The sequence below is a fragment of the Saimiri boliviensis genome, chromosome 20 (genome assembly GCF_048565385.1).
Source record: "Saimiri boliviensis isolate mSaiBol1 chromosome 20, mSaiBol1.pri, whole genome shotgun sequence".
Taxonomy (NCBI): Eukaryota; Metazoa; Chordata; class Mammalia; order Primates; family Cebidae; genus Saimiri; species Saimiri boliviensis.
In genome coordinates this window covers 24,867,519-24,885,621 of record NC_133468.1, presented here as the reverse complement: position 1 = coordinate 24,885,621, position 18,103 = coordinate 24,867,519, and the positions used below count along the sequence as shown (strand labels likewise).

Here is an 18,103-nt window from a genome sequence, read left to right as displayed (position 1 = left end):
GGCATCTCCCATCGGCTCAGTTTCCCCTAATGGCTACACACTTTGGGAACAGAAGGCTTGACCACAAACCAACTGATGGTTCTGTGTGCACCGGGCTGTGGCTGCCGAGATTACACCCAGTGAGTGGAAAGTTCCATAGAGGAATCAGGGGAAGTTCCAGTGGAGGGTCGCAAGGAGTAATTGATCTGACATCGCTTGCACAAGCCTGTGAGCTAAACAGGACAGAGACCAAGCCAAAGTGCAGTGCACAATAAATAAGAATCACCGTAGTGGCTCCAGATTATTGAGCCTTTGCTATGGACTTGGCACTGTGCTCCGGAAGCATTTTATTATTCTCACCACCTTCCTAGGATCCTTACAAATATTATCCCCAATGTACAAATGGAAAAACAAAGGCTCAGCAAGGTTAATTAATCCAAAGTCACACAAATAGTAAGAGTAGGGATTTGGTTTTGTTTCTGTCTCATCAACTTTTAAGTTCCAGGGTACATGTGCAGGCCGGGCAGGTTTGTTACACAAGTAAACAAACACGTGCCATGGTGATTCGCTGCACAGATCAGCCCACTACCTAGGTATTAATGGAGTTGGGATTTGAATGGGAGCATTCTAGTTCCAAGTCCACAGCCTTACCCTGACCTTCCATGGCCTCAGGCACGATAGTCCGGTAGAGTAGAGTCTGGGCACGGTGGCTCACGCCTGTAATCCTAGCACTTTGGGAGGCCAAAGCGGGTGGATTGCTTGAGCTTATCAGCTCAAGGCCAGCCTACACAATATGGGGAAACCCTGTCTCTACTAAAAATATAATTAGCCAGGCATGGTAGCAGGCGCCTGTAATCCCAGACACTCAGGAGGCTGAGGCAGGAGAATTGCTTGAACCCGGGAGGCAGAGGTTGCAGTGAGATGAGATCATACCACTGCACTCCAGCCTGAGTGACAGAGCAAGACTGTCTCCAAAAGAAAAAAAAAAATAACCCTGTAGAGTGAATCAGAAAAATACCATGAGTTTGGTGCCAGCAGCTCTCCTCTGAGGGGTGACTGGCCTCACCTCAGTTTCCCAGGAGAAAAGACAAAGGAGGCATGAAGCCTACTTTTCACCTTCAGATGCCATTGATTGAGCTATCCGGGTGCCAGGCACTGTGTTTACAAACATTATTCTTATTTTATTCCCACATCATCATTATGGAAAGGCACCCTCGTAAGTCCCATTTTACAGATTAAGAAACTGCGGCTCAGAGACATTCAATAACAAGCTCTCGTGGTTAAGGGCAGAGTGTGGGCTCCAGGCACGGGGACCAGACAACCTGGAGCCAAAGATTTAAGGCCCACACACTGTGAACCTCATGCCCTTGAGCTCTATGCTGTCTGCCTCCATCAGTGTGTTCCAAGCGTGTGTTCGAGATCTCTAGCAGCACAGGTCCCAGGGCTATCTACTAGAATATTCTACAGTGTATGAAAAACACGGGTATCCAGGTCTGCTGTGGATATGGTTTGTTTAGCCCTGCCAAGTCTCGTGGCAGAATGTGGTCCCGTGTTAGAGGTGGGCCTGGTAGGAGGTGTTAGGATCATGGGGTGAATTCCTCATGAATGGCTTGGTGCATCCTGGTGGGAATGAGAGTTTTTAACCAGCAAATTCCCAGGAGAGTTCCCTCAAGAGCTGGTTCTTAAAAAGAGCCTAGCACATCTTCCCTCTCTCTCTTACTTCTTCTCTTACCACTTAACCTCCACACACACGGGCTTCCCTTCACCTTCTGCCACGAGTGGAAGCAGCCTCGGGCCCTCACCAGAAGCAGGTGCCAGCACCATGCTTCCTGTACAGTTCACAGAAGTGTGAGCCAAATAAACCTCTTTTCTTTATAAACTGCCCAGGCTTGGGTATTCTTTTATAGCAACACAAATGGACTAATACAGGGCCCAAACTAAAAAACCCAGCTCCGCAGGCCTGAGTGTCTGCACCGTATCGAGGCCCGTGAGTAATTCCCTGCCCAGCCACACTCAGGAACTTCCACCTGCAGACCACGCTCTGCAGCAGGCACCTGCTTTTCACCGGGCCCGTAGCACTTCTGATTCAGGGAGTGGGCAGATGACAGTTTGAGAGAAACACAGGCTCAGAAGGACACTGAAGGTCCTTCCAGCAATAAACAGGATTCTGTGGCCACGTCCCTCCCTCCAACTGCTGTTCTGGTAATTTGCCCATGTCACGGCTGCAATCGTCTCGCACGGCCTGGGGATGGAGGAGAGGCTGGCACGAGCCCCAGCACTGCCAGCGGTCAGCAGCTTTGTTGCTGGCGGAACGTCTGAGAATGTGGTTCCAGGGCCCTCCCCATCCCCATCCCCACTCCCCACTCCTTTAGCTGTCCTCTTCCGAGCACCACCAGTCGTTTATCCTTCTAGGAGCCTTGGTTGATCTAATTTGCTGAATATCAGCACTGGCAGAGGCAGAACTCCGCCAGGAAGCATGAGCCGGGGCCCAGGAGGCTGGGTGGCCAGGACCTCACATGCCATTCTCCATTCTGTTCTCCATCCTATTACTCATCGTTAACAGATGGATACAAATGAAATGATACAGGAAAACCCAGGCAGGGCAGGCAGGCAGGCAGGCAACAGGCAACTCATGTCTAACCCCTGAATAACTGAAGGATTCACCAAATGCATTCAAGGAACCAGGCCAAGAATTGCTTCCTGGGGACTTGTCCATTCAGAGCTAAACTCAAGGGGACACATTCTACATCCCTATGCCCAGAGGTGCCCTAAAAGGTAATTAGTGGGCCAGGCGTGGTGGCTCACGCCTGTAATCCCAGCACTTTGGGAGGCTGAGGTGAGTACATCATGAGGTCAGGAGATCGAGACCATGCTGGCTAACATGGTGAAACCCCATCTCTACTAAAAATACAAAAAGTCAGCCAGGCAAGGTGGCATGCGCCTGTAGTCCCAGCTACTCAGGAAGCTGAGGCAGGAGAATCGCTTGAACTTGGGAGGTGGAGATTGCAGTGAGCCGAAATCACGCCACTGCACGCCAGCCTGGGTGACAGAGCAAGACTCCATCTCAAAAAAAAAAAAAAAAAAAAAGTAAATACCCTACTACCTGTCTTTCCTCTGCCCTTCCCTACAATTTTTATACATGCCAAAGGAGTTACAGGGAACTTCAAAGACTGCAAAAAAGAGAAGGCTTGTAGGTCGTGTGCTTTCTCTGGGACAGGATACCCCCATATAGCACCTGGATTCAAACTCTAGCTGTGCTGTCTCCTAGCTGTGTGGTAAGTGATGTAATAACACAACCCATCTCACAGAGTTGCTGTGATAATGGACTCAATAGGCAATGCCTACTAATAACCAAGGCAGGATTTTAAAAGAATAGCTAACAGTCATTGATCATGGATTATACATCAAGCAAGATGAAAAGTGTTTTATTCAATAGCAATTCCACACATCTGTACTTAAAACCCACTGTGTGACAGGAACTGTTGTCAGCACGGGAAACAGCATGATCAAAGCAAAGTCCCTGCTGTCAAGGAGCCTGCATTCCTCACCTACTGTAAATCCACCAGTGACGGCAATATTGTTATTCCCATTTCACAGATGAGAAAACTGAGACCGGAGAACTTAATAGCTTGGCAGGGTTTAAACCAGGAACTGTCTGGCTCCAGAATCTAAATTCATCACAACTTAATGATACTGCCCTTTGAGGGCTTAATCTGCTCAATGCCTGACATGGAGGTGGCATTTAAGATCCGTTCTGCAGAAGGAAGGCAGAAGGGACTTGCCACTTCTCTTCCAGGGCTGGCTGCATGTATCTGAGACACCTCCTTCTGCCCCTGGCTCCCACCTCCCTGAGACTCTGCCCAACCTCTCTGCATCCCAGGGCCTCTAACACAGAAGGAAGCTTTTAATGGTCTGGTCTACGCTCGTTTTACAGAAGAGAGGAAAGCCCACCCAAAAAAGAACTTGCTCAAGCTCATCTAGTGAGTTAACGTTAGAGCCGGGGCAAATCCCAGCTCTCCTAATGCCCAGACTCTCGTAGTCTGGGGTATGCCCCTGACCACTCACCCCACTCCCAGGACTTAGCCACCTTTTGGATAGAGTAGGGCCCAGGGAGGGACCAGCCTAGCCACAGCAATGACAAGGAAAAAATTTAATGGGGAGAGGAAAACACAGAGATCACATAGCCAGGAAGTACGGAGCTAGCTCTTAAACGTGGATCCCTTGCTTTAGATGTTGAGCTTGTTCCAGGCCATCATGCACACTTCCCCACACATTCTCCTGCATTCATTCTCAACCTCATATTGTCCCTCTCTCCCTCTCTCACAGAATCTGAGTCCAGGCACCAGGGTTAAGGTATAATTACAGTGAGTGTGAGCCCTAAATTTTTGAAGGCAGAGTTGCTGTAATATAAGGGTGATCCATCAAATAGACCACTATGGATGATTTACTGTATACCTCTGAAAGACTTTCTATATAATGAAATCTGTCAGACATTAGTACAAAAGACATTAGTACAAAACCACTAAACTGTATGCATAGGGTAATCTCATTTGGATTAAATATGTTCTCATGTTATATACACACATATATGTATGTGTGTATATATATATATATATACACACACATACATATATATATACACACACACACATATACAAACACACACACACACAAAATTATGTATTTCAATTAAGGATACCTCCAACAGTAATTACAGATGGAGAATGGGATTGGTTGGAAGGGTAGGACAAGATAAAGAACTTTCACTTCTTAACGCTTACATATTCTTGCATGATTTGAACATTTAACACTAAACTTGTATTAGCTATATAATGATAATTTTTAACAAAAAAAAATTTTTTTAAGTAAACAACTTACCAATTAGGTACACCTTCTGCTGATAGACAGTGAGCTACAGACACGCAGTGTTTCCCAGAATACACAGGCTCAGTCAGAGACATCTTAACCCAGTGTAAACACTAAGAGAATGTCTCAGGCTTGGGAGAATGACATTTGACATCCCCAGTGAGATGGGATGCCACATCTTTTTATTGGTGTCTTTTTTTTTTTTTTGAGATGGGGTCTCGCTCTGTCACCCAGGCTGGAGTGCAGGGGTATGGTCTCAGCTCACTGCAATCTCTGCCTCCTGAGTTCAACGATTCTCCTGCCTCTGCCTCCCAAGTAGCTGGGACTATAGACATGCACCACCACACCCAGCTAATTTTTGTATTTTTAGTAGAGGCGGAGTTTCACCGTGTTGGTCAGGCTGGTCTCAAACTCCTGAACTCCGGTGATCCACCCATCTTGTCCTCCCAAAGCGCTGGGATTATAGGCGTGAGCTGCCATGCCTGGCCTATTGGTATCATTTACAAGTACCCATAGCTTCCAATCAATTCTCAAAGGGTCCAGGTCCCAAATAAGATTATAGACATTACATTCCTGTATTAGTCCATTTTCACACTGCTATAAAGAACTACTTGAGACTGGGTAATTTATAAAGAAAAGAGATTTAATTGACTCACAGTTCCGCATGGCTGGGGAGGCCTCAGGAAACTTAGAATCATGGCAGATGACAAAGGGAAAGCAAGCACCTTCTTCACAAGATGGCAGGAGAGAGGGAGCGCAGGGGAAACTGACCCTTTTAAACCATCAGCTCTTGTGAGAGTTCTCTCACTACCGTAAGAACAGCATGGGGAAAACTGCCCCATGATCCAGTCACCTCCTACCAGGTCCCTCCCTCAACACGTGGGGATTACAATTCGAGATGAGATTTGGGTGGGGACACAGAGCCGAACCATATCAATGACATATCTATGTTCTTTTTTCGCAAGGAATATTCCTAAAAGGATATACAAGAAACTGGTAACAGCAACTGTCTCTGGGAAGGAAGGAAATCTGGAAATCTAGAGTGAGAAAGAGACCTGTCTTTCACTGTACACTCTTTTGTACTTTTCTGAATTTATTTTTACTAAGATCATGTATTACTTCTTCAACTAAAATAAACTAAAGAACTGCTTTGGAAAGAAGAGGGGGCCCAGCAACCATCTAGAACAGGCGTCCCCAAACTTTTTACACAGGGGGCCAGTTCACTGTCCCTCAGACCGTTGGAGGGCCACCACATACTGTGCTCCTCTCACTGACCACCAATGAAAGAGGTGCCCCTTCCTGAAGTGTGGCAGGGGGCCGGATAAATGGCCTCAGGGGGCCGCATGTGGCCCGTGGGCTGTAGTTTGGGGATGCCCGATCTAGAAGCTCAGCTGAATTCCTCGTTGTATCATTAGCCCTGAAGACCTCACTTGATATAAATTCTACCTATTTTCTCCAATCACAGGAGCATGTTTCCAGGAGAGAAGAACAATCATCACTGTGGAGGTTTTCCATCGCAGCAGTGCTTTGTGAGTTTTGTGAGGTAACATGGGTTTGAACGCTGCTGCTGTTGCAGCTGCTCCTTCTCCAGGATCTGAATGGAACCATCTGGCATGAGTCTCCAGCTCTTAAATCAGTCCACCCACAGCCTTGGCTTCTTAAGGTGTGTGTAGTGAGAAGGCTGGGAAAGTAAGGCAGGTGCACCTCACCAGACAGAAGTGTGCAAAACAGAAACACACAGACGGCTCACCAAGTACCCCCATCCCTGTCAGCACTGCTGCTGGAATGATTAACAAGAGGCCAAGCCAAGTTCTCACTGCTCCGGCCTGAGGGGATAGAGCAAGAGGCAGAGAGAAGCAGGTCACACCTGCATGTTCTTTTTCCTCCTTCTTGGGACAAACTTTGTTTACTCGCAGACTGCAGGTGGCGGTGGCTGGGCCTATAAATACCACTGTGAGGCCAGTTGGCTTGGCTCAACGGGTCATTTAAGCAGGGGGGATTTGGGGCCACTCTGTTATTGCTTCCCATCCAAAGCCCGTTTCCTGCCTAATTTCCTCCAGCCAACTCACCGTGCAGCATCCAAACGAAGTCATGGCTCAATTTATAAACAGACAATTGGGACCTGCAGTGTGAGAAACCTTCGACCTGTATAGGAGCCTGCATAAGTCTCAGCATGGTTTCACTGATGTAAGATGAGGAAAATCCTTTATGTTAAAAAGTACTATAGTTACAGCAGCAATCTCTACCATGTCTAATACTGATGTTCATTTTATTGATAAGGAAACTGAGGCTCCAAAATTACAGTGCTAGTGTTCCCTCCACCTGTGTAGGGCATTGGCATTAGGAAGACACCCAATTTCAATTTGTGGAATGAAAAATGCAATAATTGAATGAATCAATCAATCAAGAGAGGAAGAACACACAGTGGAGCCACCTCCTATCAGCTCATGAGAGCCAATCAAAAGCATATCTTCCCAATTCTACCTTTAATAACATCGTATTGGTAGCTTGAAATTGATTATGGTGGGAGTATCTTTGCCAGTGTATTGGCAGATGCTACGAATCAGGGCTTTTCCCTTTTTTTCCATAGAGCCAGTTTACACTAGGCTGAAGTGTCTCTCACTGAGCCTGTGTAGTCTGGGAAACACTGTGTGTGTGTCTGTAGCTCACTGTTTATCACTACACAGAGGCACCACATAGTACAGTCAATCAAAACCCAGGCAATTAGTATAAGCAATGAGATACCAGGTTTCTCAGACCATCATCCTTCAAAAAAAAAAAAAAGAGGGGATATTGAGAGGGGTCTATGTAATAATACGTATTAATTCACATTCATTTATAGATCCTACCACATGCAGGCTGGAGGAGAGAAACAGACATTTGAGATATACTCCATATTCTCAAAGAACACACAGTCTCAGGTACAGACTGTAATGTGCACACAAATCACTTGGGAATCTTGGTAAAATGCAGATTGAAATCCAGTAGGTCTGTGTGGAACCTGAGATGCTGCATTTTGAACCAGCTCCCAGGTAAAGTTGATGCTGCCCATCCACAGACCGCACCTGGAGAAGCAAAGGCCTAGGAGGTCACTGCACGCTGACAGTGTGTCACTGCAAGTTCTTAGGTAACATAGCTGTTCACAAGCTGAATCCTCACAACCGCAGGCATATATTCTTTTCATCCGCATTTTACAATGAGACCATTGAGACCCAAGATCACCCAGCTGGTAAACTGCTCCTGGCTCAAAGCCAAGTAGTCTCACTCAGAGAAGGAAGGGTCACTCTCAAAAGTACATTCTGGTTGGAACTTTGCAGTTGATTTTCTGTCTCAAAAATTATCCCTGCCTCTCCTTCCTCTTTCTACTCTCTGTTCATTAACCATCTATTTCCTATTTCACCACCTCCAAGTACTTCTTTAAAAGAAGAACTGAACAGATGTGGAACCAAATGCTCAAACTCATCCATCCGGAGTGTATTAACTATGTGTCTTCTGTTTTATCTTCTGTTGCTTTGACATCTGGTCTGGCTGACCGTAGAGGGGCTGCCTTTTCCAGGGTTAGCTGATTCCTAGAGATAATCAATAATTTCCCAGCTACCTTGCCTTTCAAACGGAAGCCAACCAACCCAGAGCCCGTACCCTAGCCATCTATTTTATGGGGCTCTCACCCTTTTGGCCACTATCTCCCTTCCCTAATCACCCCAGAACTAGGTAGAGGACAACTCAGAACAGAGAGCCCATAAACCCCAGAGTCTGCTGAAATTATACGAACTAACCAATCCTAAACCTGCTTACTCTGCCTCACCCATTCCTTCCTGCAGAAACCACAATGAGGGCTCCTGCTGACATTTCTCCAGGCTCCCTCTGCCTCCTGACCAACCCCAGTGCTTCCTGTGCTGCCCCCCATGGCATAGCTGGCCCCCTCCTCTTTCTGTAAGTATAACCATCTTTTCAATGGCAGTCATCCCCTGATTTTTTGGCCTTACCATATCTAAATAACAAAACCTATATTTTAAATATCAAGTTCACCAGGAAAGTTAAATCCCAATGGATTTGTGGATTACCTAGGCTTTCCCTCGTCCCTCTTCCTCCCAGGCTCAGCCCCTCTCTGGGGTGGCTTGCACACATTCTCAATGGACTCCTTCCCAAGGTCCTTGCCTTGTCTGCTTGTCTTGAAACTTCCATCCCTGGGAGAGTGCCACATGTCACCTGCGGCCTGAGGGTCTCTTACCTAATTCCCCGGCAGGTGCTGAGCGTGACGCTGGACAGTTCTGTCTCCCTCACCGTGCCGTGGTAAAAACAGTGATCCTACCAAGGAGAAAGGAGGTGGTCAGCCCAAGGAACACCGATAAGCATGGCAACATTAATGTCTCAGGACAGTGATTGGTGATGCATGGCTTGCTATATACCTATACCTACCCAACTTTACAGCACCTTACAACCTGCAACCAGCTCTCAAAGCCACCATTTCATTTGATTCCCATGACAGTCCTGGGAGACGGGGCAGGGCAGATGTCCTTATCTCCATGAAGCAGATGAAAAGCTGAGGCCCAAAGGAACAAAGAGATTTGCCCAAGGTTTCTCTGCTGCTTGGGAAATCCAGAATTTTCCTAGCGCAGAGCTCTTTCCATGGTGTGATGTTGGCCACAGAAAACACTGATTCCTGAAATAACCTGCCTCCCCAGTGACATTATCTTTGCAACCCCCTGCAGTGAGTTGAATAGAATCCTCTAAAATTCACATCCACCTCAGAATGTGATTTTATTTGGAAATAGGTTCTTGTAGATGTAATTAAATTAAGATAATGTCATGATGAGCCAGGCGCGGTGGCTCACGCCTGTAATCCCAGCTTTTTGGGAGGCTGAGGTAGATGGACCACTTGAGGTCAGGAGATCAAGATCAGCCTGGCCAATACAGTGAAACCCCATCTCTACTAAAAATACAAAAATTAGCCGGGCATGGTGGTGCACACCTGTAATCCCAGCTACTCAGGAGGCTGAGACAGGAGAACCGCTTGAGCCTGAGAAGTGAAGGTTGCGGGGAGCTGAGACGGCGCCACTGCACTCCAGCCTGGGCGACAGAGTGAGATTCTGTCTCAAGGAAAAGGAAAAAACAAAACAAAAACAAAATGACGTCATGCTGAATTAGAGAAGGTCCTAAATCCAGTGATTGGTGTCCTTCTAAGAAAAGGGAAGGATCCAGAGACACACACAGTAAGAGAACAAGGCCATTTACAGACGGAGGCAGAGACTGGGGTGAGGAAGCCGCAAGCCAAGGACACTAAGCATAGCCAGAAGCTGCCAGAAGCTAGAGGAGCGCAGAAGGATTCTCCCCAGAGGCCTGGAGGGAGTATGCCCTGCCAACACTGTGAGCTTGGACTTCTAGCCTCCAGGACTGTGAGAAAGTAAAATTCCATTGTTTTAAACCCTTAAGTTGATGGTGCTTCATTACAGTAGCCAACACTCCCTTCTCTTCCACAGCTCTTGCAGCTCTTCCAACCGAATCTGGATCACACTTGATTTGGCACCTGTGCCCCTGAGGCCTGCTGCTGCTCTCTGGTCACAGTGTCACACAGCTGTCAGAATTTCTCCAGCACTGCAAAGAGCTGTGAGCACTACACCATGCCAGGCCCGGGCTAGCCCCAGGAGACACTGTAATGAGCAAACGGAGTCCCGGCTTCAGCCTTCATGGGGCTTATGGTCTTGTGAGAGGCAGTCATTAATGAGAAATCCAAACAGACATAATTAGAAACCAAAAGAAGGGGCTTGAAACAAACATTTCAGGTGGTGGCAGAGTGTTTTATAAGTCAGGTAACCATAGAACTTAGGAAGCAAATACCCACTGTTGAGCACGCTAAAGTGCTAAACCAGACAGACGGGCATGAAATCAGGACCGTCTCCAACAAATTGAGGAGTAGCAACAAAAGACACATTCCTAGAGGCTTCCTCCCAAATAGGTCTAGAGAGATGCGCTGGTCAGAACAAAGAGAAGGTAAAACCCTCAGGGGAGAGCGGGTTCTGAAAAGATTTCAGGAGGGACAGATGTAAACCACACGGCTGCAGCCACGGAAGCTTTCCCTTTTCCCTCATCTCAGGACCACACTGCTTGCCGTTGCTTCTTTGTCCCCACCAGACAGAGATGTGACCTGATCCTCAGCTACCCCGTGTGTCTGTATTCTCTGGCTCCACCTCCCTCCCAGCTCTCAGCCTGAGTATAGACAAATAATTAAATTCTAGCATTTTGGCATAGCCAGGCCAGATTCAAATCCAAGCATAAGCAGTTGTACAACCTCTCTCTGACCTTCAGTGTCTTTAGCCTCTACCTCCCAGAGTAGTGGTGAGAATATTGTATATAAAGGAGCTAGTAGAGTACCTGGCCCAGAGCGGCAGGCAATAAACATCGGCAACTGTATAATCATGCAATTCTCCTTTAACAAAGAATACGGCCTCAAGAGACCTGGAAGCCCTCCAAGAGGCTGAATCCACAGCCCTAGCTGTGCCATCGCTCCATCCTATCCAGCCAGCCATGCAGCCAGATCAAAGGATACAGGCCAAGCTGACATTCAATGCGGCCTCGTTCTCCAGACCACAGGTGCCCCTTTCATCTGCAGGGGATCCATCCACCAGCAATGTGGCTCCTCTGCCCATTCAAGCGCAAGCAGTCAGGAGGAGGGACAGAGCCAACCCCTATCTTTGCATCAAACTCTTCTAGACTTTAAACAAGTCAGATGCCACCCTTGAGAGGAGCACACGGGAAAGTCGCTGTGCTGTGATTATGAAAGAAGGTGTGGCAGGCAAAACCCTCCTTCTGGGCAGGATTCCAACTGCCTTCAAATGCCAGCCTCTCATATGGCTTCTCTACCTGTCCCTGGGATCTGGGATTTTGGAGGGCCCTTATGAACACTCAAGTCCTGAACCTGGTCCTTAGAACTCAACAGGGAAGCCACAAACCCCGTAGCACAGGATTATTCATGGGAAGAAAAGGGGCTGGGCCTGTGTGGGTTAAATGGAGCTCAGAGAAGTTGCAATGACAGAGAATCAAGGAGTTCAGAAATGTTTATCAGCTACAGTTTTAAAACGCTGGTTAATAGAAAGAACAGAGGCCAGGTGCGGTGGCTCACACCTATAATCCCAGGACTTTGGGAAGCCGAGGCAGATGGATCACGAGGTCAAGAGATTGAGACCATCCTGACCAACATGGTGAAACCCTGCCTCTACTAAAAATACAAAAAATTAGCTGGGCGTGATGGTGCACGCCTGTAGTCCCAGCTAGTTGGGAGGCTGAAGCAGAAGAATTGCTGGAACCCAGGAGGCAGAGGTTGCAGTGAGCTGAGATCACACCACTGTGACAGAGTGAGACTGCGTCTAAAAAACAAACAAACAAACAAACAAAAAACAACGAGAGAGAAAGAACTGAAACCCAGAAACCCAGAAATGGCTGTGAAGAATCCCTGTACCTCTTCCTATCTTTGAATGGATGCTAAGAGTGTTCATAGCCATAGTGCTCTTAAAAATTGAGCACCTGACTTCTGTAACATGCTTTACAATTTACAGAGCTCTCACATACACTATCTCATGCGACAATGATACCTACAATGTACTATTAATAACATAAGAGGTCAGGTGTGGTGGTTCACACCTGTAACCCCAGCATTTTGGGAGGCTGAGGCGGGCAAATCACTTGAGGCCAGGAGTTTGAGACCTGCCTGGCCAACATGATGAAACCCCCATCTCTGCTAAAAATACAAAAATTAGGTGGGCGTGGTGGTGGGTGGTGCTGGTGGGTGCCTGTAATCCTAGCTACTCAGGAGGCTGAGGCAGGAGGATCGCTTGAATCTGGGAGGTGAAAGTTGCGATGAGTTGAGATCATGTCACTGCACTCCAGTGTGGGCGACAGAGTGAGACTGGCTCAAAAAAAAAAAAGAAAAAAGAAAAAAGAAAAGAAAAAAAGAAAAAAAGAAAAGACAAACAATAAGAGCTAACATCTAACCAGGCATGGTGGCTTATGCCTATAATCCCAATACTTTGGGAGGCCAAGGCAAGAGGATCACTTAAAGCCAGGAGTTTGAGGCTGCCGTGAACTACGATCACGTCACTGCACTCCAGCCTGGGGGACACAGCCAGGCCCTACGTCTAAAATAAAAGAGTTAACATCTACCCAGCTCTTATTGCTTGGTGAACAACTTAGGCAGATTTTTTCCTTTGATTCTGACCAGTCTTATGAGGTAGATATTATTATTGCCATGTCTTAAAGGGAGGAAATTGAAAGAGAGGTTCTGAGCCATTCACAAGGTGACACAGCAAAGTGGAGGCTGCGACCCCAGCGGCTTGTCCCTAAGCTTCATCCTCTGCCTCTCCAAGCAGTAGCAAAGGAGGAACTTGGTTTGTCAGAGTTCTTATCCCCAGCTTCTCTAGCAACAAAGGAGACAAGTTCTAGCCTACGCCTTGCCACTTACTGGTTATTTGAACTTGGGCAAATTACTTTTCCTCTTCTCCTCTCAACTGCCTCATCTGTAAAATGTGGGGCTGGAAGAGATGTTTATGAATTCCTCTAAAAATCAGGGATTCATCGTACCCTTCCACAGCCCTGCGAGTCAGATATCAGCACATCCAATTTACAAATACGGGAACAACACTAGTGTGGTCAAGGGCAGGGGGGTTGTTTAAGGTCCTATAACTACTTAAAGTCAAGATGATAACCCTGGCTTCAGATTGCAAACCCAGTAACGCTTTCTGTTAGAACATATTCACAGACCCATTCCCCCAGCCACCTGACCTAGATGGGTCTGTAGCCCAAAGGCCTGGCCGATGAGTCTTGAAAAGGTTCCCAGAGCTCCAGCTACCCTAGGCCAAGTTTGGTGGTAGAGTGCAGTCCTCAACATTCGGGTCAAGGGCAGCTGAGTGGTTTATTCCATTCCCATTTTTCATTGAGATCTCAGCTCCCAAATGAGAAGTCTGACTGAGAACCCCATGGGCCTGGGTGGGAGCTTTGAAAGAGTCTAGTAGCAGGGGATGTAAGAAAACAATGAGTTGTCCTCCCATGGTTCAGCTAGGATGTGCTTCAGTCAACCAGACCTTCTGGAAGCAGGGGATTCTGGGGATGAGGGAGTTCTCTTCCAATTCTCTGTTTCTGAAAGGCCCTTACAACATCTCTGCCTAATGCACAAGCTGAGAGCACAAAGAACAAGGAAGGACCAGTCATGAAGTCATTGCATTCCTCAGCTTCTCAGCCTGATGAGGCCACCCCGAGGGGGCTTTCATAGCAGAAGGCATGAGCTCATGGCAAATTTGTGGACTGAGACCCATTCTTGAGCTGTGGGTACAGAAGTGACAGGATCCAAACTCAGAGGAGGGTGTTTGAAGGAGGCTGTCATGGCTAAAGGCCTTCTAGACATGCCTGTTCTCCCATCCCACCCTGCTCCTGGAGGCAGAGAACAGAGGTCTTGTGAAGAGAGGAAAAGCTTTGACCAAGGGGCACTGAAGAACATGAAGTCACAGCCGGACAGCCTCCCTGGGAATGAGAAGACACAGCCCAGCTTTGCTGCAGGCACTGGCCACACTACCAACTCTTTCCCCATCTAGGAAAGTCTTGGTGAAGAAGGCAGCACTGGTCTTCACATCCAGCCATATAACACAGCCCCTGAGCTACCCGGTTACTATGCTTCAGATCTCTCAGATCTATCAAAAACTGTGGTCGGGCACAGTGGCTCACACCTGTAATCCCAGCACTTTGGGAAGCAGAGGTGGGCAGATCACCTTAGGTCAAGAGTTCGAGACCAGCTTGGCCAATGTGGTGAAACCCCATTTATACTAAAAACAGAAAAATTACCCAGGTATGGTGGCAGGTGCCTGTAATCCCAGCTACTGGGGAAGCTGAGGTAGAAGAATCGGTTGAACCTGGGAGGCGGAGGTTGCAGTGAGCCGAGATCGAGCCACTGCACTCCAGCCTAGGTGACAGAATGAGACTTGCCCGTCCTGTATCTCTTTCCACATCTGGGGTAATCTGGCGAACTAATCTGAGCTGTTAACGACTGAGTGGCTAGTGTTATCTTGCTGGACACTTGTACTCCAGCAGGGATATTTTAAATAAAGGGCCCGGTAGAATACTCAGGTTCCATGGGAAGCTGCTGGAGGCGTCCTGGGGCAGAGGGACTTCTGCTGTTCTCCAGACCACACCTCCCAGTCTGTGTGCCTCAGTAGTCCATTATGTCCTGCCCCAAAGGCAAAGGCCACCGCTGCTCCTGCCAGCGTGCATCTTCCCGTCTTCACCCCATCTCACCAGCCCAGATTTTGAGAATGGTCATTCGAATCCCGGGCTTCTCAACTTGGGAACTATGGAGATTTGGGGCTGGATAATTCTGTTGTTTGGGGGGTGGTGGGTCTGTCTTATGCACTGTAGAATACAGTTGCCAGTAGATCTTCCCTGCCAGTCACGGCAATCAATCAAAACTGCCTCCAAACATTGCCAAGTGTCCCCTGGGGTCAGGGGAACACCACTGGTTCTCCTGGTTGAAAATCAATGTTCTGAGCCAACAAATTCCAATAGGCATCCCTGTAAGAAGAGCTAGCCACCATGAAATGTGTGATTCACTACCTAAAATGTCTACCAGTGGAGTGTGGTAAAGCAAACTGGCATGTAATGATCTGAAAGACCATTTTCTAAATGAAAGATCTTGGACGTTGTGTAAACATCCCTACTCAAAAACAACTTTAAGGGAAAAAAATGTCCAATATGAAGAGAGAAGGAAATTAAGAAAATCTTCATAACTTAAAAATCACATTGAAATAGCAGACTACAAAATGTATGCAGTGATTACGACTCTGTAAATGTTACGCATCCATTTAAAAAGGAATAATCAAATGTCTAATTGGATGAGAAGACAGGATTATGAGTAAGTCATTCCTTTCACTACAACTTTTGTTAATATGTGGGTAATTAACACAAAGCAAAGAACATGTATGTTTTACAATAATTCGTAACAGTTGTAATCAGATGTAATTACCCCAAAATATTCTATATTTCTTTAGCCATTTTAGTCAGCAAAGGAGGAGGAGGAGCGCCTATGAAACATCAAATACGTGTTTTGCTTCTCGTGTTTGCACCCTTGTTCTAAGCTTGGGGGAAACGCTTCCTTCAGAGGAGGGACCAACTCCACCAGGCATCTCCTCTGTCCCCAGGAGTGGTGCCGGGAGAGGACAGCTGCTGGATAGACACTTGTGAACCTGGACTCACCTCCGACTTCAGCGTGGTGGTTTGAGGGTTGCCACTTGAAGTATAGTGGGTTTCTGTGTAGGAAGGAGCAAAAAGTTGCCTGCAAAAAATAAAAAGAGACATTATATCATAAGTGGATGAATTCCACCTCCTAACAACAACAACTAGTGATTTTAACTGCACCGGCAGGACTATCCCAAGCATCTCCAAGCAAAAGAAATGGGCAGCCACAGGGGGCTAAGGGGCAAAAAGGAAAACCAGAAGAAGTTTGTTATTAATTTTATATTTAATGTAAATTAAATATAATTTATCATCACTGTGGGAACGTCACTCCAACTAGATAGAATTGACAGAACTAAAGCAATGATTTAATGTTTGTCTGGGTCCTGGAAAACACACGTGCAAACGCAGGCAAAATTTCCCAGGGCCTATGAGCCCTATTGTGTACCTTAGTTGATTTTTCCAGCACTGGATCTACCAGTTTTTAGTCTCTTCAGACCAATTTTTCTTTAAGGGAATATCTCTTCTCTGATGCATATTTTGGTGAGATTGTCAATCAAGGTGTCCTACTTGGCCCTGGCCAGGAGGTGACCCGTGTTTCAATTGAAGCCAGTGGAGTGATGCTGCCAGGTCTGAACAGATGGAAGCGATGCATCTGTTCCTCTGTTCCTGCTACAAGGGTTCCCTAAGCTGCTGTTGCCTGCCGTTTCTGACACCTAGCAGTTCAGATTCCCTGAGACCTGGTAATTCTATATGTTACCCCTTCAATAAATTCCTTTTTTTCTTTTCTAAACTTGGACATTGGTTTCTTTCTTGCAACAGACCCTTTGAAATAGAGGTTAAGAATCCCCCACCAAAGGCAAGGCAACTCCAAGAAATGTTCTTAGAATTTTCTCTAAAAGTTAAAAGAATAATATAAGAGCCAAATGGATGTTTCAACTATTAATAGTTCAGTCACATTAAAGGCAGGATTGATCTATAGAAAGTCAAGGTCGGCTGGGTGCAGTGGCTCACGCCTATAATCCCAGCACTTTGAGAGGCTGAGGCAGGCAGATTGCCTGAGATCAGGAGTTCAAGACCAGCCTGGTCAACATGGTGAAACCATGTCTCTACTGAAAATACAAACATTAGCTGGGTGTTGTGGCGGGTGCCCGTAATCCCAGCCAGCTCCTCGAGAGGCTGAGGCAGAATGGCTTGAACCTGGGGATGGAGGTTGCAGTGAGCTGAGATCATGTCATTGGACTCTAGCCTGGGCGGCCAGAGTAAGACTCCGTCTCAAAACAAAAAACAAAAACAACTGGAGAAATAAGTGCCCGTTGGTGGTGGTGATTATCTTAGGGGTTGCAGAAATTGTTCACAATATAAGTTGCATATTTCTGAAGTTGGTTGACTTTTAAATTAATTATCAGAGAGGTGTTTTGAAAACTAAAAATCTAATTTAAAACAGCTTTTAAAAAGCAGAAAATGTAGGCTTAGGCCAGCACAGACAGCCAAAGAAATCTTCAGGGATAAGTCAGGTTTTGAAAGAGGTGACATTTCCCAGCAAGAGAGGGTCATCGTAGAGGGTCTCTAAAATCCCTCTAGAGTCACTTCCAGCTCTGAGTTCCGGGGCCTCTCCGATCTCCTTCCATCCCCAGTGTATGATCAGAAGGCGAATGCCACAAGAATGTCTCCTGTACTACATTAAGGCCTTCCACATCTTGCCTTGGACAAGAAGAAAAGAAGCCCAACAGGAAAATGTAAAAATGAAGCAAAGCACAGACCCCAGCTTGGTGATGAGAAATCTCATTCACATGGAGACTTAGGGTCAGTGGCTAACTTGCAAGAATCTGTCTCCCAGTCCTTTCTCTTTCTCCTTAGCATCTGACCAGCCCAAGAGTCGAGAGAGGAGTCAACCATTTGTCTGAGTGAGAAAAGCTGTAAGCCTCATGAAGGGAGTGGCCAAGCAGTTTTGCTCACTGGTTCATGTCAGTGCTTAACATTTGTTCAGTGAAAAACCCTCTTAACTAATTACTGAATGAACAGATGGATGAGTAGTTCAGTGTAC

General features: G+C 46.8%; 1 protein-coding gene across 1 annotated transcript in view; it reads right to left on the bottom strand.

Moving 5' to 3' along the window:
* The window catches only part of ADAM19 (ADAM metallopeptidase domain 19), a 103,486-nt gene that overhangs the window by 49,682 nt on the left and 35,701 nt on the right, over positions 1-18,103 (bottom strand). Inside the window, exons 4-5 of the mRNA XM_003934771.3 lie at positions 16,078-16,156; positions 9,077-9,153 (exon numbers count right to left, since the gene is read on the bottom strand). Coding sequence (XP_003934820.1) covers positions 9,077-9,153; positions 16,078-16,156 — 156 coding nt within the window. The remainder of the gene's footprint in view (positions 1-9,076; positions 9,154-16,077; positions 16,157-18,103) is intronic.